Source organism: Amphibalanus amphitrite, unplaced genomic scaffold (assembly GCF_019059575.1).
Source record: "Amphibalanus amphitrite isolate SeventyFive unplaced genomic scaffold, NRLGWU_Aamphi_draft 000265F_arrow, whole genome shotgun sequence".
Lineage (NCBI taxonomy): Eukaryota > Metazoa > Arthropoda > Thecostraca > Balanomorpha > Balanidae > Amphibalanus > Amphibalanus amphitrite.
Window position 1 is genome coordinate 573,689 of NW_024881760.1, and position 21,461 is coordinate 595,149.

The following is a 21,461-nucleotide window of genomic DNA, read 5'->3' on the forward strand; positions in this document are numbered from 1 at the left end:
CTCTGTGCAACGATCGGACCGCGGCTCTGATGGACCGGCCGGGGTGGGAGCAGGGCGGGCCGACCCCCCCCCCCCCCCCGGAGACAGATCCGAGCGCTGCCGGATGGGTCATTGGAACTTCTCACGATCAAGGGGTCTGCCTTTTCTTAGACGCACGCACCAAAGCACTCCCGAAGCAATCATCTCATTTTTGTTTATTTCATTTTTTACTGTCGCGCTCACCATCACCAGCAAAAAGCCCCATTACACTCGCGTCATCTCAGCTGTCCCTGTCGCCTCTTTCTTCACCGATCGCCGCCAGGTCAGCCTCCCTGTGATGACGTCATCACACGGACGAGTGACGTCACCACCGGTGGCTGCCAGGCCGGCCAGAATGGCGGCTTCCGGCCACCGGGTCCCATCTGGGTATCGGAGCACGAGTGGCGGGCGGCGGAGAGGCGCCGAGAGGGCCGGTGACGGAGGCTCTCATCCGGAGAGGCGCTAACCGCCTGGGGTGTCACAGGAGACACAAAGTAGAAACATACACCTAATTATGATAAAATTAGCTCCCGAAGAGTTTCCCAGCGCAGTCAATTACCTGGTCATTCCGTTTCCCCTCGCCAGCCTTCACTGGCTACTGTGCCCGAGAAATTCTCGCTACATTCTCGTCTTCCTCACTGCCTCCCATCTCCCCCTGGCCATGCCGGGTCTCCTATAGTAGTCTTCTCGCCACACGGCGTTTCGCAGACAGCTCCATCATTTCAGGTCTATCAGAAAGTTTTCTATCCACCCGGGCTCCCAGACACTCATCATTTCAGGTCCCTCAGACCAGACATCCTTCTGCTGGCTCGGGCTCCAAGACACTCCTCATCATTCCAGGCCCCCGATATATTTTCTGGCCGCTCGGGCTCCCAAACACTCCCCATCATTTCAGGTCTCTGGGACAGTCTTCTGGCGTGCTGGGGCTCCCAGACACTCCCCATCATTTCACATCTCCGGACAGTCTTCTGGCCGCTCGGGCTCCCCAGGGACGTGCGAATCAATGGCCGGACCGCCGCGCCGGCTGTCCCAGGATGGATCGGCGTTCGAGACACTCGGACTGATACACGACCGATCGCCGCCCGCCCAGTGAGGACACGTGGACACGACCTTGGAGCAGAGCGGACACAGTCGGCGCGGACAGTCCAGAGCGGACACAGTCGGCGCGGACAGTTCAGAGCGGACACAGTCGGCGCGGACAGTCCAGAGCGGACACAGTCGGCGCGGACAGTCCAGAGCGGACACAGTCGGCGCGGACAGTCCAGAGCGGACACAGTCGGCGCGGACAGTCCAGAGCGGACACAGTCGGCGCGGACAGTCCAGTGCGGACAATCACACAAGGACACAGCCCGCACGAATCGTAGACGGCAGCCAGCACAGTCTCGGTCAGCGCGGTCAGCGCTAGCACAGAAAACGCTAGCACAAACAGCGCTAGCACGGACAGAGCTAGCGCTGTTTGTGCGCTAACTCTGTACTTGCAGTCTGTCCCAGTAAGGACGGCTTCCGCCAGCATGGTCTCGGTCGTCGCAGACACACGCGCTTTGGGCACATGGGCACGACCACATTTTACAACAACGAGCACTGCTATCACCACTCAGGGTTTTCAGAGCTGACAAAAATAGCCCACCCATCTGACGGCGGAGTTCACACGTGTCGGCCCCAAAGTAACCTGTCTGGAGTTTCTCAACGCCTTGGTAGCACGTGAGGGCGCGCTCGCTAACGTCAGCCAGAGCTGCGAGCCGACCGTGTGCTGTCCAGTCACGGACTATTTTAACTCAGATGCTGCATCCAATCGCGTCTGCAGCCCGGCGTCAGACGAGGATTCGCACCGACTGAGCTGGACTTGGAACGGTCTGCGGCATTGTGATACCGCCCATGAGCACGAGTATCCACAAGAACTCAGCCACTTGGTGGGACGGCTATCGGCCGTAGTGCGACACATAACGAAATGTGTTAGCGTAAATCAATGACGCAACGAACTGCCCATTAGTGTGACGTCACTGCCAACAAAAACGAGGACAAAAAACGACAAAATGTGTTGCGTAAGCTTGTTGCCGAGTGGATACTAGCCCCGAATAAATGAGCAAGTAATGCGTATTACGAACGGCTTTCCCATTCGCTGACCATTGTAATCCGTTTGTAATACGCATTTACTTTGCTCATGCATCCTCGGCATTTCGGCAGCTGCTAGGGTCTACTGCAGACATGTCTCAGTCCATATATGCTGTGGCCTGTGGGGCCGGCCGGCCGGCCGTAGTGCTCTACACGATGAGCGAAGGGCGCCCTGGCCATCGCCACACTCAAAACTTTTTTACTACCTCCTGGAGGGTTCATTTTCATCAAACCAGCAAGATAAGAGTATATTGAAAGGGTAACTCTTTGCTACCATTATGTGCATAGTAACGGTACGTGGTTAATATGACCTTATTCGCCAGCGAAGAGTATTATTACCATGTAAATATCAATATTACTCTCGCGATCCAGAACATCACGAAAACTCTTTCCTTCTGGGTATCGTGACTCGTGTACAGATAGTCGTTTCATGCGTGGATCTTGTTTACCCTCGTGAAGATGATATTTGAAATGGAATCACTCAGCCAATCAGAAACGAGATCGGCCGTTTGCGGTTTGAAGGCCGCGCGCATCTGTCAGTTTTCGGCCGTTGGTCTCCGAGAGAGGATGTGAGCAGTGTCGCACTGTCGGTGCCGCGCGGCGTGGCCGTTGGTGATTGTGCTTGCGTGTTGTTCATCGCCTATAGAGCCTCTGTGGACATTTTATTGTAAGTACCGATGTGCTAGAGCATTGCATGCCGTTGAGTGGTGCTAATTTGACCTGGTTAACAGGACCCCGTGCACGGCCACGTGGCCTAGATTGTGAGTACGTACATTAATTTTGTTGTGATGCTACAAGTTTATGCATTTTGTTGGTGACTTTGAAAAAGCCTTGCACTGTAGTGATCCAGTCTCATTATCTCACGCAGACGGGCGACCACCCAGGAACGCCGTCGCTCTCTTCAAATATTGTGCGCTGTGCCTTATCCAATTTGAGGGCGCTGAATGTCTTGTATTCACATTCAAAGTGCATTCAAGTTGTATCGTGGTGTTTATTTACCGCTTGTGCATTGCTGAACGCTTCGTATAAATTCGTATGCATAAGTGAATAGTCTCACAATGATCATGGCTGGTGTGCCCCTCGTATTGTTTGTACGGAAGCCAAATATACATTGTTGCTCTTGAAGCATGTTTTTTTTTTTAGTTGGTGAGCTCCGGTTAACAGAAGCTTCGTGAAGCTTCTGAAGCAAGCGTCTGTGAGTCTGTTACCATCCTCTGGGGGGTTTACACTAAAGGAAAGAGTAAACATTACCATGTGACAAAGGGTAGGCCAGAAGAATATACTCTCTGTAGGAGGGTAAAGCACAGAGTAGATGATGCGTTACTCCCTAGAAAAGGGTTCCGTTTAAGATTTACCCTTTCAAAGAGTGTAACCCAAAAAATGTTACACTCTAGACAAGAGTAAATCAAAAGAGTTTACCATTCAGAAGATGGTAAAAAACGTCTGTGTGTCATGTTACCCCTCCCTGGCGAGTTTACTCTTCATGAAAGAGTAAAATTTACCATCTGGAAGGTGGTAAAAAACGTCTGTGTGTCAAGCTACCATGCTATGGCGGGTTTACCCTTCAGGAAATGGTAAAAAAGTTTTCAGTGCATGAGACCGCGGTCATCAGCGCATCTCCGATGGTATCGTCGGTCGGCCGGAGCTGGATGATATTGGGGCACCGGGACGGGGAAGGTCGGGAAGACACGTGTGCCGCACCGGGCACCGGGATATCGAGTCGACACAGCGCATACAGACTGCCGAGACTCGTCTACAGGAGGTCAGAGAGGACTGTAGACAGCTTGTCTAAAGACAGTCAGGTCACTAAAGTCGGTACTGGTGGATTACCGAAGTCGGTGCAAACTGCCTGAGACAGACCAGCCAGACTGAGACAGACCCCTCAGTCTGCAGACTATAATAAACCAAACTGACACACAACAGAGTCCCCAGAATTTCGGAGCGGCCACCAGTGCCCTTCTCTATCACTTGGCCGGCGTATCGACCTCTCTCCCTTCCCCATCCAACACAATGCCACGGTCCGTTAGAGCAGGCCGACGCACGACTCCCTGGGGCCCACCTTCCTATAGGCGGGTCGATGCGCCCCTGACCTGCCCTCTGCACAATATTCCCGACATTACACACACAATGCACACCAACAATGACGGTAAATATATGCGGCACCCACACGAGAGGCACCTGGTAATGGGAACGGCAGCCTGCGCCGGCCACCTATCGATCAGGGACGCGGCAGCTCATGGCAGATGTATGACCATTGGAGACACAACGGTGGCTAGGCACAGCGGCGTATGGGGACGACGACGGAGAACTTATATATGGAAACAGTAGCCAGAGGTTCAGCATCTTTACCCTAGTCATCTCTATGCAATATGCAAGTGCATGTGAATTCACAGTACCCCTACCGAACAGAGTCGTTGAGCGTCGAGCAGCGCACGCCTGGTGCTCCCAGTTTTCAACTCCATAAACAAGAGTGGAGATCCATCACTTGCCTCGTCTCATCAGAACATCGTGGAAATTCCGCGGTATATAGTACGCTTGGGAGCGGGCCTATTTGGGTCATACTAACTTTACCGGTTACACGCGGCCGGTGGCGGCAACTTTTAATGAGACCCTAAGATGAGTTGCTCGGTGATGATTTTCCGTCATGCTTGCCAACTAACTTCGTCTTTCGCCTCAACTATCGCGGTATCGCATTATTGGATCGACACTTTCCCTGCGGAGCGGCGAATGTCTTGCCATGAAAGACACTTCACTGGTTTTAAATCGAATTTATTCGTCTTATCGATAATGCGAGCATTAAGCAAACTGGAGAGCAATGCGTTGTGGTTAAAGGGACTATCCCACCTTCTAAAATGTTGTAAAAACCAGTTAAATTGTGCCCGACTTTATAGATTGGATGACCAGGAACACGGTTCTGGCATTTATTTTTCATTAAACATCTTAGGCTTCCCATATTCCAAACACAAACTTTCAAATATGTGACGTCACAGCCCAAAAGTTCCTCCTTCCCCAGGCCATATTACTGTCATAAAGCTGATTCCTTTTACTCTGTAGGCACCACAACAAAGTTCAGACCAAGTTTTAAGCGATTTTTCAACGAACAAACCCATTTAAATCAGAATGACTAAACGAGGTGACGTCACACTAACGGTCGCTCCATGTTGAAGATAGGGCCTTGTGCAAGGCCCATTTTCAAATGAAGGTAACGAATTTCTTCAACACCAAGAGGCCGCGGGGGTTGCAACCTACACTGTAAAAAAAACTTACAAGCCCCTCGTAGAGGAATTCTCAGCGCAAAAATAACATTGCAGGAGCGTGTAAATTTGGCTAATTTTAGGCTAGTTGCCGAGTAACAAGCTTGTTCGACAAGGCTGTGCCTCGTATGCATACGACCACCGTGCTCCACCTAGTTTGACAACACGCACGTAAATAGCGTGGGTAGTGCGTCTACTAGGTGTCATAACAGCCCCTGCCTGGTAAGGTAACTAGCCACTGCCTACTAATCCATACCCAGTAATGGTACTAGCCCCCAAGACTAGTAATGGTACTAGCTCAAGACCAGTAGTGGCACTAGTTAACTAGTACCACTACTGGTCTTCGGGGTCGTGGCACGGTCGACGGAATTCCGTCGACGGAATTCCGTCGACCAGTGCCCCCGACTCTCGACCGCCACCCGCAAGTAAACAGACTGAGTAGCGCTGCAGCACATTTATTCGGGCACGAGAACGAGAACGAGAACAATAACAACGCCACGACAATAACTATAACTTTAACAACAACAACAACAACAACAACAACAACAACAACAACAACAACAACAACAACAACAACAACAACAACAACTAACTGAATAATTTTCAATAAGGTTTCTTAAATAACCACCATCAAACATTTGTGATTTTTTCATTAGCTCTGCACCGGCGGCAGTCGCGGGGTGCAGGTAGGCCAGGACATACATGGCCCCATTCATCACCAGAGAAGTCTGTAATGGGTGAAAAAACGAATATTAACATTATTATTATCATAAGGCATACCAATCTGGAAAATGATTAAATTAAAGTTGAATAAAGTGATAGATTCCTGCCACAAGCTAGCTTAAGTCCCAAACATATAGCTATTCTGACTTGGATAGACGATTCCGGCGCACTTCTGCCAACGACGGGGAACATTATGCGATACTATACATCTTCTAAGAAGCTCAACAACATAATAACTTTTGTTTACAAATGGACAACCTTTTTGTTGAGCACACAGCAAATGATACAAGATGCCTCACCTTCAATCAAGCCAAAGAGCAGTTGGGCAGACACACACAGCAATGGCGACGCAACACAAAATGGACGCCGGCTCCCGGAAGCGGGGGGGGGGGGGGACTCCTTCTGAAAGCAGCCACAGACTCCTAGGTTGTAACATGCGACGAGGATAGCTATGAGGCACATCCTCATAGCCATCCGAAGCCGCTTACCACGCAAGCTTGCCAGCACGTTTACCAGCTGCAGGCGTTCGTGACAACAAGCGGGGTTGCACGCAAGGTTATCCGTTTAGTAGGTGCCAGCCGGGGCCTCGTCAGCTGAGCTAATAGCGAAATGACCTAATTGAGGGACACGCTAAAAACTGGCCGAGAACAAGCCAACGGCAGGTAACACTGTGAGGCTGTGCGTAGTTCATTAACACTGCGCAAAATTAGGTTCCTGAACATGTTCTCGCTCGTAGGCATTTGTTCCACAAGCGGCATTGTTAACGTGCATGGCTCTGACTACTAATGTCCATATATGTTGTAACGAGGAGCAAGGGAGGCACTCGTAAAAAATGCCTAATTTCAAAATTAGCTAGTGAATTTTTTTTACAGTGTAGATAGATAATCATGGTTTCTGAACCTCGCCGCAAACTTGGCTATCTCAACTCAAACCCATGTTAAAGGTGGGATAGTCCCTTTAACTGAGTTCAACTAAATGATCATAGTCCTGCATTACAAAGGGCAACGAACGAAATGAACGTCGCTGCTCCGATTTTCTGTCTAGACTGCCGAGTCTGGATTTCAAAAGTACAGACACAGAATCTCAAATATTTAACGTGGTATGTGATGCTGAGATTAAATATGTAAATTACACCGTCGAGAGCATCTTCAAATACATTATGTAAACTGGCAGTGTGTTCATCATTCTTCGCAACTGCTATGACACAAAACGGAATATATGTTTACCCCGTGTTGTGATAAAACAGCCTGATTTATACCTACTGCGTCAAATAAATCCAATTCTAAATGCATGTGACGCAGCGTACTCTTACAGACTGAGCTGCTTTAAGCGCAAGTAGATGAAACACAAATCCAGCAGTAAAGTGCCCCAGTGCATACAGCATAAAACTAAAGACCCCGCCTTCTTTTCAGCTGGTCGAAAATTGGTTAGAACGACGCAATAAAGTGCTTATAGATGAGCAGCGCCGCAAGTACAAAAACAGCGAATGCGTGTTGAAGCTGAATAACCAAGAGGGGTCATTAATCGTCCGCAATGCAGAGCGTTTTCCCACCTTTCCCACTCCACGGCATGCCCCTCAACCCCCACTGCCCCCCCCCCCTCCCGACCCTCACGGCTCCGTCCGACACTCACCATGGCGTAGGCGGTCTGTCCGTCGTCGCCGTGGTCCCCCAGCTCGCCCAGCGACGTGTGCTGGTGGTCGTGCTCGGGCGGCGGCGGCGGCGGCCGGCCGCGGCCCCGCTTCAGCGTCTCGCGGTGCATGTCCGAGCGACTGGCGTAGTTGACCAGCGCGAACTCGAGCATGGCGCCGAACACAAACATGAGGCACACGCCGGTCCACACGTCGATGGCCTTTGTGTAGGAGACGGGCGGCAGGGCGGCGTTGATGCCGGACGTCTGGGTGGCCATGGTGAGCAGCGTGGTGACGCCCAGTGAGACGCGCGCCGGCACGGCGTTCTGGTCCAGCCAGAACGACACCCACGACACGATCACCAGCATGCAGCAGGGCACGTAAATCTGGATCAGGTAGTAGGAGAACTCGCGCTTGAACAGCAGGTCCACCGTCAGGCAGCTGTACTCGCCTGCGAACCGACCGGCAGCGCACAGTCACGGCACAGGCACCAGCGTGAAATAAAACAGACGACAATACGGCTTTTCTAAGGTCAATGGTGTATATTTTTGTCATAACAAAATAGTTTAACCAGCAAAACAACCCTGCCACATGTTTAACATGTAGCAAAGAAGAATTATATGCTTCACTGATTAGTTCACTCCACCATCGCTACAGCACAAAGAAGAAGATAATCTCATACAGCATTTATAACTGTCGGTGTTTGCTACATTTAAAGCAATAAAGGACAACTGTACATTAATTTGTTACTCTAAGAAACTGGTCTAAACAACTCGTAACCTGGAAAAGAAACCCATCAGTGCCCCACAAATACGTCAAGACAATGGAATAAAAGTTGCCGAAGCTGTCAGTAGCAATTAAAGTTGGAAAGACAGCACGATAACAGCTCCCTGTTTTGAGGGAGCGCCAATACAACTTGCAAGGCGGCGTCCGCTCGTTCGTTAATTGCCCAGGCACGACACAATACCTAAGTGCAATCGAATTCATTAGGGTGTTATCCAATTATCGAGCAGCGACTGAGGACTCTCTTGTCGGACGTGACCCGATTGACAATAAAAGGCACAGAATCTTTGGAATGATATCACATTAGTAGACACGCCATCAAAGTGTTCGCAAGGAACTAGCTGTCACATATCGGGAAGCTGTCACATAACTATATTTAACTTCGAGAAGCATTATAATACATTAGGCAGCTCTATTTTAGTAATACGAACTTCAGCACATTTGTACAGTAGGTCTATTAAAAAAGTCCCCAGCACCAGTGGGCGCTGCCTTCGCTGAGCCGAACCCCCGTCTGCCCGTCCCATATCGCGCCGGGCTCAGGTCAGGTAGGGTCAGCGGGACCGCCGCTCGGTCCGGCCCGCGGGCGGTGGACGGGCGGCCGGTAACGCTTTCCGCCAGCCAGCTGTAGAATCCAACAAACGAGACGGCCACCGCTCAGTGCAGCGAAACCGGTGTTAAAGAATGGCAGTAGATGTTCAATGAACATCTACTGCCATTCTTTAACACCGGTTAGCCATGAACATTGTTCATGGCCACAATGATTATGAAATAGTCATTGTTAGCCCGTGCCCCACAGGAATGCCTAGACTCTCACGCCCTGTTGAAGGGGAAATGGGGATTGAGCATCATTCTTATACCTCAGCTTTGGGCATTCAGTTTTTCTCACAGACAATGACAATACAAAAACAATGTAATAAGACCAGACGTTTCGACAACAAAGTGCCTTCGTCAGTGGAAAACAAGATATAGGCTTTACTTACATCGATAAAAAATATACAAAATAAGAAATATAAAAAAATAATCGATGTAAAGCCTATATCTTGTTTTCCACTGACGAAGGCACTTTGTTGTCGAAACGTCTGGTCTTATTGCATTGTTTTTGTATTGTCATTGTCTGTGAGAAAAACAAAATGTCTGACTCTTCTAATTTGGGCATTTAAGTGGTATTCGAAGTAGCGTCGAAAGTAGAAAAAAAGAAGAAAAAATACTTCAGCCAATTTTAGATCGGTTCAGAGCAAAAGGTCATGTCACCAGAGGTCATCGATGGTAAAATTTTGCTTGGACAGGGTGCGTTGTGCGCACCGGTGCATTGGGTTTCCAATTTCCATGGAAACATCAACAGACTCGGAAGCTCGTAACGCTAGCGTGGAGCCGAATTCACATCAACCGCCGCGCCGCTACAATGCATGGCAGCGCAGCGCAGCGTGCTGCAGCGCGGGACCGTGAAACACCGCCCATGGCTATCCATGTGTCAGGGCAATCCAACTCACGTGATGGGCTCGGCTCCAGCGGAGCATGAGGCTCATGACTCCCGCCCAGGCCCCCTGTCTCCCCCTAATTCCTGTCATCCTTCCCATTCTGAAATCGACCGAAAGAGCCTAACCTAACACAACAAGCAGCTCGTTTACCGCTATGTCTGAATAATATTGTCAGATTTAATTAAGGTCAACAGCTTAGCACGTAAATAACAGCAACTGCCACCATCGGTATTATGAGAAAACCAATTGCTTTTCCACAAACACTAAAAGTTTTAAGCTAAACTTGCATGAAATTAATTTTACCAGCCTCGTGTTCCTCTTATCAAAACGCTTCGAACGAATCAAAAGTTGATCTTTAACCCTCGCCGGCACAGGCTATTTTGCTATTTTTTTTATTTTCCTTCGACGGCACAAGGGGGGAGGGGTGGCACGACCCCCCTCGCGCTTGGCCCCTGATTGAGCTAGAGCTTCGCGGAAAAAACGAGCGTGTTGCCCGTCACGAGAGGAAGCCGATGATACCCAATTTTGGTCCTAGGTCATCGGGTGACCTTCCAGGTCAGGTCAATGACCCGAAAATCGGGAAAATCGGGACCTGTTAGAAAGTCGTAAAGTGTGGCTGCTATGGGGTTTTTCGGGGTGCTGATCACGAATATCGTGTTAGTTTTGATCAGAGATGATGTCTTAAAGCATTTAGATCAGGTCGGGTTAGGTCAGGTCAGGTCAACCGGTAGGGGTCACGACGGGTATTCGTAATACGTGTCATCCGCCTCTGACAGCTTCGTAACATGATACGAAGGCACCAAAACTACTTTGTTAATGTTCAAATGGTTGCTAAATTCGAATTCAGCTCCAAAAACTAGCGTAGAAAAATGTAAAACTCGAAAAAGTGAGCCGAGGTCACCAAAGGTCAATGACCTGACCTGATCTTCAGGTGATTCAGATGGTCAAAGGTCATTTGGGTCAGGGTCATGGAATTTTCAGGGTAGGTGTAAAATTTATCAATGCGAGGATACTGAAAGTTTCGTCGCCATCGGCCGCTTTTTACGCGAGTTATTCGCGAAAAACCTTGGGGGGGGGGGGGTTGCATCGGTCATTTGAAGAATTTGGCCTATGTTCAAAGACATGACCTGACCAGAAATGGTCATGATGGATAGCAGGATATTAGATCCGTATCGTGAAACTTTACAAACACTTTAGATGATTTCATAACATGTCTATCAAAAATATTTATTACATGGCTCATGTGTAAGCTGGGTGTGTGATCATGCTTACGAGTATGTTGAACGCAACTGATAATGTTCTGTTGGCCACAATTTCTATATTTAATTTATCCTTCCGGACTTCATATTTTTAATAATGACACCTTGACCATGTCGAGAAAAAAAAAACGCTTAGGAGATTTAACAGCCTGAGATACATTCATTATAAGGAAGGGTCAAGGGTGCTAGATTTCTTCCGTCCTCGCTATCCTCAGGAAAAACCAATCCGCATCGCCCCTAGTCTTCATGCTTCCCTCTCTGGACTGGAGGTCACCCCACCAGCCAACCTGTAGTTGATGTCGGTTCCATTCCAAGACACATAACCCTCTTCGGGTGACCGTTGGGGAGACGGCTGGACCGCCCGACAGGGCAATCGTCCCACGGGAACAGTCACGCTTCCGGAGTCCGCAGATCACTGTCGCTGGCTCGCACAACCAAATTACTACACCAGAGCATAGTTATGTCATAGCTCTGCAAGGGCCTTCTCAGACCGAAAAAGATGGCTCCCAACAAAACAAACAATTTTCTCATTCAGTATTGTATCTCATCAGGCACCACATGTTTTCAGAGTGTTTATCATGCGTTCCGTCCTAAAAAAGCGCAGTTCAACTTTCTCCCATTGACTTAAGCGATCTCAAAATTGACCCACCTTTCTGTCAGCAATGTCAAACTTGCAAAGTAAACGTTTCAAATACATATACCTACTGTTGCCCATTGAAATCACTGAAGGTTTTAAAGTGATCGGTTAGTCGATGTATTTAGATATGATGAGCACAGGAACTTTCCTTGAGGTAAGGTCACTTGACGTGACCTGGTGTTATGACCTTGAATTGAAAGACTTGGGCGGGAAAAATGGATCATTTGAAATCTTAAAATGATAGATTCAATAATTGCAAACACTATCCCGGCCAAATAGTGAGTGAGAAGGGAGCGATTCCCCAACCCCATGTTTAGCTCCTATAATTGAGCTAATTGCTAGAGCCTCGCGGAAAAAAAAAACGAGCGCTTGCGTCGTTACGTGACGCAGCGACTGTCACCCCATTTTAAAATATCAGTGACCTCTAAGGGCAGGTTAAGGGCCCCAAGGCATTGGATCGGTTTTTGGTGAATAACTTCGCAAAAAGGTCGCATTGTCGTCATTTCGATACAATCGTGTTTTCTGTTCTCAGACGCGTCGATTTATATGCTTTTTTTGCTTAGGTGAAGCAATTTAGGATGTTAGGTCAATGTCATGTTAGGGCAACACAGGTCACGAAGCTGTTGAAAGGAGGACATGCTGCACAACATTTGATTCGACCAGTCTTGCAGAGTCCATTGATGGCTGTCCCACTCCCGACTGGCTAGCTCATTTTGATCGGGAGTTATTGACGAGCACTCCTATTGACGAGCACTCCGTCACGCAAGGTGAACAATGCAAAAGTGAAGCATTAAACCTTGCCAAGAATGTATGAAGTCACGATTTCATGTGCGTGAGGTATAGTTTTAGCTCATTTCCGACGCCAAATTAACAGTTTCCATATTTTCCCATTATGCTTATATGACACTAAGTGCATTACGGATTTGCATCATTTTATAACTGACAACTGTGCAGTCTGCAGAGGTTTACTTAAGACGTCATAGTTAAGTGACCTGACATGAAAACGTGGTTGATTTCAAATGATCCGGCTTGAGTCAAATGTAAGGCATATGAAATGTCAGCCTTCTATCATCAGTATTCAGTGTGCTTTGAGCTACCGAAAAAATACGTGGTGGCGGCACCCACCCCTTCTTCTCGGCCGGCGAGGGTTATACCTCGCTTCGAATTATTGCAGATGCGACCGAAAACAAAGCATTTATCTGTGTCTAGAACGGCCGCTGACTTGTTGGACAAGATCCCCAATCTTAATTTGCTAGATGGGAATAAAATACTCGGCATAGGTACGATACATATATACCCCTTGATTTGCCCTCGCGCAAAGTCAATTCTAATCATCACTGTCGCTTTTTTTATCCGAGATGATGTCGCCACTAAACGGGTTGCTTTGTTTGCTTGCTTGCGTTGAATGGTCATTACGGATTATTGAAGGATTATGATATAATAGGAATGGGGCAAGGGAGGATATGCACTGCAGTGCAGGTGTTTCATTTAGATCACAAAGGCATCGTTTCCGGCATCGTGCAGAGTCACTATCTTCCCCTCCTCTGCACTGCGGCATCTCTGCGCCCCACACGCGGCGTCCTCACTCCACGGCCGGCCGCCGCCAACTGACCCACTCGCCGGGCGCCGCGACCTGACCCGTGTCACTGCCGCGGCCTGCGCAATAGAGTCGGGGCTGGAATCCGGGGGTTCGGCCGGCCGGCCGCCGCTGGAGCGGGGGACTTTTTTAGTAGACCTACTGTACCTATGCATGAGTGTGTAGGTTTTGTGGCATTAAATCGATATGACAGAATTAAATAAGCACTCAAAATAGGAGCACTGCATCAATATTTAACCCATACCTATCCCATTTTGGTCAGATGGTCAGATTTTGGTTAGAAAGCACTGAAGAACATGCTCGATGGACCCAGTATGACCAGTTAAGGTTTGTTCATCGTCATGTTCAATCCCAGCCAGGTCAAGTCCGATCCACTAACTAATCACGAGTCCGCTTTACGTCACCTCCAACGAGCGTGATCTGTTCGTCGAGCGTGGCCACTAACGCCACCAGGCCCGCGAGCGACCACTCCGCGCTCTCAGTCAGCGCCAAATGTGAGACGGCGCTCTCTGCCGCCGCCCCTAATCCACGTCCGGTGATTAAACGCCAGTTATGAACACCGGAAGGTGATTATGATCTAAGGCGATATCAAAGTCACGGCGGCTAGCACTTAGCAGAATCACACAGCCTGATTCCTGGTGTAATAAAGCTCCAAGAAATGTGAATTTAAATGCTATTGATAGAACTCGAATGAGGTAGGTGCCGCATACAAATAAAATGAAACGACGGTAAGCTTTAACTTTGAACCAAATGATATCTACTTATTGGAGCATCATCGTAATCCAGCCTAAATAAATGAAATCTTTTGTTGAAATTTTACACTTGAGTGTAGTCAGAGCATGCAAGAGAAAAGACATCAAAAGAGACCGGTTTGGTGGTGAATTTGTTCGTCGGGCATGATTTGATGCAGCCACGCCTAATTGAAGCCTTTGGGATCAATACGGTTGCAAACTTCCCGGAGCGCTGGGCCCGACCTCCCGACTACGAAACAAGCCCATTCATCTTCCGTATAATGACTCGGGCGGGCAGAATTCGGACGGCGGCGGGAGCGGCGGTGGAGGCGGCGCGCTGCCGTCGTTTCCAATAGGGTCGGCAGGTGCCAGCCATCAGCGGCGGCGGCGACAGCCGGCCAACGTCGGCATTGACGCCGCCGCAGGGGTGGTGCTCCTTGCAGACATAACCTCCACAGGCTTCATACCTCAGGCTAGAGAAACTTCAGCCGTACACGTTCCGCCTGTGTTAATCTATCCTCACGACTCGCCTTCCTCTTCAAAATGAGAAAAATAAGCTATCATCTTTCCCTCTCCTTATAACAAAGCATTCCCTCCCTACCGTCCTCCGCACTCAAAGACGGTGACATCGACTGATGATGCTCCAAACGGGCTCATCTTGGCCTGTTGGGCGCACGACTTTCTGGCGCACCATTAATAATTCTCGACACGCCACGGCCGGGCGGGCCGGCGGGGGCCGAGCTGACGAGCCGCGCCCGGTCGGCGCGGTCCAGTCTCACCTGTGTTTGTCTTGCTGTTGCAGTAGGCCGTCTGGAACTTTTCCAGCGTGAACCGCGGCAGGTGGAGGCCGTCGTCAATCTGCACCGGGTCACCCTCCTTCCACACGAATATCAGATCGTCCGTTTTCCAGGCGTCTGAAAGGGATGGTTGCGCCATCAACAGCCGGGCTCATTGCAGTTTATGTCCCTAGCGAATTGCCACCATCTAGCCACGAGCACTGAGCGCCGAGGGCTGAGCGTCAAACTTTACCGGTACTGCCGCCGCTCCCCTGACGAGCCAGTTCCAAGGACCGACTCACGAGAGAAGAGGTAACGGACTTCAATACACCGAGACCGAGCAGAGTTTAACGAGCCCCAGTACTAAGAGAACCTCTCTGGTTAATCCTAACTCAGCAGTGCCGGTCACGCGGCTTCCGCGAACCCCGCCCAGGTAGATTTCAGTCGCCACGTCGCCGCGCTCGCTGTCTCGCCGCCGGGTAAGTAGGTACTCACAGCTAGCCATTTTCAGCGAGCACGTCTGTTTGTCGAGCGGATACAGTTTCAGGTCCATAGGGCACGACAGCGTCAGCGATATTCTGAAACAGAGCAGGAATGGAATTATTAGCCGGGAGGTAGATCACCGCCGACTATACATAGTCAGCCGTTAGCCGTATCACCAGTCAGGTCAATACGAACACCACAGACGACATTTATGTGGTCGGCTCCGTTTGATCACACATTAATCAACTATAAATGACTGCAGAGTGAGGACATCCAACAGCTATCACGGCCTCTTAATCATGTCCCCACCGCGGTATAATTAGAGTGTTGTGACATACGGCTCGTGGTTGGCACCGATGCGCTCAGGCTAATCGGCGAGTTCATTAATCATCCACTCGCTTTCGTGCCAAACAGTCCACTAGACTAATATGCAGGTAAGCCTCGCTCTGTGGGCCTGGCAATGCGATCTAAACACGCTTCAAGCTAGATTGTCAAAGACAACAACGCGTTTGAAACGGCTAGAATGTTCTTCAGAAGTGCAAATATGATACGCGTCACTCGGTACACAGGAGGTTGGAGTGCATAAAACGCTGTGACAGATCACGGCTCACCTTACTACATAATTCAGGGATGGTAAGGAATTTAACTAGGTGGAAGGCGGTGGTAAAGTATACAGATGTGCGAGATTCGAAACATATGAAACTTCCGCAACAATGGCTAGCTGGCCAATCCGCACATGGAAATGGTCACACTCATTTATTAAAATGACATCAATGGTACACTAGCATAGTTATTCCAGAATCAGTCCTTCCATACCATCGCATCGCCACATCGCTTAGGTATTTGATTTTAGGATGTTCTGGATGTTATGTAAGCTCTGTTAGAGACCAACTGAGGCTCAGAGGTCTCACGCCAACGACGTGGCCATTGCGCTGAGAAAGTCCCAGCAAAAAAAAAAAGAACAATAAAACTGTATCACTCGGATGAAAAACACGAGTAAGTGTATCACTGTTTCCACACTCGAGCAGAGGAGAGACTGAACTCCCCTAGCCGTCAACTATCTGCGAGCCGAGATGAGAATACCGGACCCCGCCGGCCGGCGGAGCTCGGAATGTCATCAAAGTGACGACTGAGAGCCGGTTGGCATCCCGGAGGTGCGCCGCAATATGACACAGAACCGCTGGCCAAGCGCCGGCGAGGGGAGGCGGGCTCGTCCCGCAACCGTCCGCTAATTTCCGCTCTCTGAAAACCTCGGCGGGCCGACCAAGTGTGCAGTTTATTTGATTATTGTTTCGGATGAAAATGGATACCCTCCGGCATTATATTGGATAGTCTAGACCTGGCGTCGCGCATTTGCAGCGCGACGTATCCCTGTCCGTCATCTGATATAGTCTTGTCATAAACTACATAATTCATGGATTTACAAATCGCTTAATGTGTTGCAGCTCCATAAAATGACCATTAAATGCATGCTGGAAAGCACGTGCTGTTCAAAGAAAACGAAAGCGTGCAGCAGTTTATCGGCAGTCGGTTTCTGGGACACGGAGGTAGATCATGTCGCGCTGGGATACCACTGGTGCGGACGCGCCCTTTTAATCGATAGTTGCCTTAAATTGGTCTAAACGACGAAAGCCATAGTCGATAATAATAGTACCGGCTGTCTAGGCCCCTTGTCTATATTCTAAACCTCTAGCGTCATCACTGAAGACCAATGATTTCACCGAAAGCAATTATATATTCCCGACCGGGGCTGGGAAAATGCGTTTTATTCACCGAGGTTTTTGTGCGGAGGACCGAGTGCCGGTAGGCACGAGGTCCGTAGCAAAAAACCGAGGTGAATAAAACTGCATTTTCACAGCCCAAGGTTGGGAAGAGATTTACCACATGCCGTACCGGCGCAACCAGGCGCAACAGTTAATATCATATTCATTTGATATTTTACACTTTAATCTTAATATTGCGTTAATATTATATTATTACTATGTTCATATTTATAGTCACCGTGATTATTTGTTTGTGTTTTTCATTATTAGGCTGCGTTGAGTATGAAAGATGAAATTCCTACTTCCTCCTTATTTAGGGTTTGAAAAAGCTGAGGATGAAGATGGTGAAACGCCAGAAGTTAGAATAAAGATATGGAGTCCAGCAGGAGTGAGGAAACCGTGAGGAAAACTAAAAATTGGGTGAAACGCTGAATCAAACGCGTCTTGGATCCCAGCTAGAACAATATCAAATGTTCCATTGTGGCACGTTAAGATGCTTCACGCATTTAAATTGTTCGTTTTTTGCGTGCATTATGCAGAAATAATGATTATTCAATGATCCGACCATGTTCTGCAGCAATAAATACATTGGCATTGGAACGATAACCTTGTTTAGTTAAATTACGTTGACAGCAAAAGTATGTAAACACGCAGTCACTTACTTTTGCTGTTGCTGTTAGTGAACACACAATCCGTAAATATCTTCTTTGAAATTGGTTCTTCCGCTCAGAATATTCAGTAAAACTTTGTCTGGGAAAATCAAAAAGCCCTAGGGCCGAATCGTTTCCCAAATACCTTCAACATTAGCCGAGGCGGGCCGAAGCCATTTCCCAAATGCACGTGCTAATGTTAAAGGGATATCTCGGCATGTGGTAAAAAATAAAAACACACGAGGCAGAAGTTCATGGCGGCTCATTGGCTTGGGATGGCCTGTGAACATCCGTCGCCAGACATACTGGAGTGTTAAAGCTCGGGTTGAAGCTCTACATAGGCCAACGTTGAGAAATCTGGCTATTAAATCTGATGAATCTGAATGTCTGCATATTGCATAGTGCGTAGATACTCGCACTCTATCTAATAAGCTGATACAAGACCTCCGCCACCATGAGGGGGGGGGGGGGGGGCAGGTGGCAGACCTCAAATCTCCAATCGGACTCAGTGAAAGTGAGGTCATCCCGAATCCTAGGAACGTGATGCCACTCTCTATTAGACGCGCCTCATCGACTTTCGCCCAGTGCTGTTTGCACAAGCTGCAATGAAACTCTCCCTGTCTGATCTTCAACGCTATGAAGCTGGCCGACCCGCCTACCAATATGGTCTGTGCCGTCTTCAGCAGCGACCACGGAAAGCATTGATGGAGCACATCAAGGTCTTCCCAGATAGTTCCCTTCTATTGCGGATCTCTTGCACACATACTGAATGATCAAATCCCGTCCAATCAAGTCCAGGAAAAAGCTTTTTCTGAAGATTAGGGATGAAATAACACAGATAGCGACACATGCTTCTTTTTTTGTGCTGTGCTTAAGCTTTACGATGCAAAATACTTTATGGAACGGCACATTCTTCGGTCCTTCTCCTTGCTGCATAGCTCGCTTCTAAATAAGACGCTGCGGTCAGGTATTCATATTCATCAGCAACGAGAAACGCCTGTGATGTAGCGCCAAATGGGGCGTCCCGGCCATGATTATATAAGACTTACCTCACATAGCGTGAGTCTATCAATCACCCTAATTGACTGCAGCTTTGCGTAAGAGTTGGGCAATGAACGCCAGCCATCATTTACACCCTCTATGATAACCGATAATTAATCGGCGCAACAATACCCGTTAGCACGGCCAGCAGTTATGTCGGACAATTAATTTGGTATCCATGTGACTGATCAGACGGCGATTGAGCAGCGTCGCTGGGACAGTTCTCGCTGTCTCCGGCGCGATGTGGGTGCGGTGGGTGGTGTCCGCCCCAGTGCGGCTCGCGGTCGGACTCCGGCCCTCCCGGACGGCGCGGCTGCTGTGCGGTCCGCTCCCGCCACAGGATGAGTGCAGTGGTGCGGCACGGGAGCCTTGTCAGCTCAGCCGAGCGAGAGGCGGATGCGGTCGGCGCACTTCCTCCCTTTCCTCCTCCTCCTCCCTCTCCCCACTTCCTCTGTAGCGCTGTTTGTGCCACCCACGGTCCTGCCGTCACACCGCCCGCCACACATCACCGCACTGCCCTCCTCTCCCCTCTCTCCTCCACCCAAAACGTCCTCCATACAGCCGGGCCAATCGGTAAATGGCTGGACGTTTTCGTGCTGCCGGCGGTGGGCGGTGGGCGGCGGGCGGCGGACGGTGGGCGGAGGCGGTGACGGCAGAGGCGGTGCGCCGCGCCCGATCCGTCTTGGGCAGACGGCGCGCACGGCCCGCCAGGGATGGCGCCCGGCCGCCGTCCGGGGGCGCAGCCACACGACCAGCACACTTCTCATCATGCCATCGCCCGAGAGCGATGGGCAAAAACGCCGCCCGGCACCGGTCCTTCTGAATAGCGGCCGTCCCGGCGGCGCGGCGGCCGGCCGGCCGGCGACCGCCGCTGTGAAAGGACGCCCGGGCGGCGTGAAAGGCTGACGGAGAGTGCGAACGGCGCCACGGCTGCAAAAGGCCGCGACGTGCGAAAGGCGTGGCCGGCGGCGGACGTCCCGGATGTGCGATAGAGTGGCAGCGGAGAGTGAGGGGATGTCATGGGCACAGGAAATACCTATCGCTAGATTTGGGAGGATATTGCAAGCAGACATGTGCATGGATCCGAGAGCTGGATCTATGATCTCAGTGGATCTCTCGACAAAATAGAGGGGTTGGATCTATGATCCCAGTGGATCTCTCGACAAAATTCAGGGGTTGGATCTATGATCCTAATGGATCTCTCGACAAAATTTAGGGGTCGGATCTATGATCTCTGTGGATCCAGCGGGCAAAAATTTGTGGAGGACCTATGATCTGTATGGATCTCACGACAACATGTAGCCAATGAAACCCTTATCCTACATAATTGTACACCTCACAGTGCAATACAATTGAGAATTGTCACTTGTGGACATGGTTAAGACCAGTTGTAATCATTAGGTATCAGCATTAAATTTGAATTTAAATCAACAACATTTCTACTACATTTAAAATAAACCAAGAACATGCACATTGCTACTTTTTGTGACCAATTGTAACTTTTTCATGACAGCACTGATGACAATTTTATCAACAAGCTACAGCCACTTTAATTCAATGGACAAACAGTACAGACAGATGCAGTGGCAGCAGGGCACTGCAGATTTTCATTTTGGTCCCATTCTTTCCATGCAACGCCATAGGGCTAATGTTAAAATGCCAAAATCTATGGGGGGCACTGTACCCTGGTGCCACCCCCCCCCCCTGTTCCGCCGCCTATGGACAGATGTTAGGAAATCAAATCTGGAAGCCAAATAGGTCAGTTTTGTTAAAAATAATCCAGCAATCCACTTCTGCCAGGTATGAAATCCCAATCCAGAATGTTCGTATGAGCTATTAGTATGTGCAACACAATTTCGATTTAGTAAGAATAGCAAACAACCTCAAATACTTTCCTAATAAAATTACAAGTTCAAAAATGGCATCAACTTCTTCAGATTACCTACTTTTGGCATCGTGCCACGTGTGGTGCCATGCTGTGCTTTCGTTATGAGAGAGCCTCCCAAAAAAAGACAAACGAAATTCACAGCTCACGTTTTGGTAATATTTTTTATTACGTCATTATCGTTTGACCAATGAAAAATCTTAATTTGACTAAAACCGTAATGATTCCAAAAGATTCCCCGTAATAGGCCTTTCAACCTAATGACGTAAGATATTGTGATGCTTTTGAAAAGTGAATGAAATAAAGATGTAAGGCGCGACCCGGCTCAGGGCCATATAATACCGTTTTAGATTACGTTTACGTCATTAAATTCAACGCTACAAAGATGATATTCACAAATAATCGTATCGTAAAATTATGTGAGGTAGAAAAAATGAACATTCTTTGGAAAAAACTCCAGACTTTTGAATTTCCAGTTTGATTTTTTATTAATTTTCATTGTACTCGAAGGTAGAACGCTTAGCTCATTTGTTATTTAAAATGACGTCACGAGTTCTATTTAGATACTGAATAATCATTTTACGGTAAATATCCAAGGCCATTACAATTGATATTTCGCTTCCCATCGCTTCCGCAGAATA

General features: G+C 48.9%; 1 protein-coding gene across 4 annotated transcripts in view; it reads right to left on the minus strand.

Moving 5' to 3' along the window:
• The window catches only part of LOC122386881 (glutamate-gated chloride channel-like), a 98,089-nt gene that overhangs the window by 13,957 nt on the left and 62,671 nt on the right, over nucleotides 1-21,461 (minus strand). For all 4 annotated transcript variants that reach the window (XM_043376578.1, XM_043376580.1, XM_043376581.1 and 1 more), the window contains 3 exons: nucleotides 15,494-15,576; nucleotides 15,002-15,136; nucleotides 7,740-8,188 (listed from right to left, as the gene is read on the minus strand). In XM_043376578.1, the coding sequence (XP_043232513.1) occupies nucleotides 7,740-8,188; nucleotides 15,002-15,136; nucleotides 15,494-15,576 (667 nt within the window). The remainder of the gene's footprint in view (nucleotides 1-7,739; nucleotides 8,189-15,001; nucleotides 15,137-15,493; nucleotides 15,577-21,461) is intronic.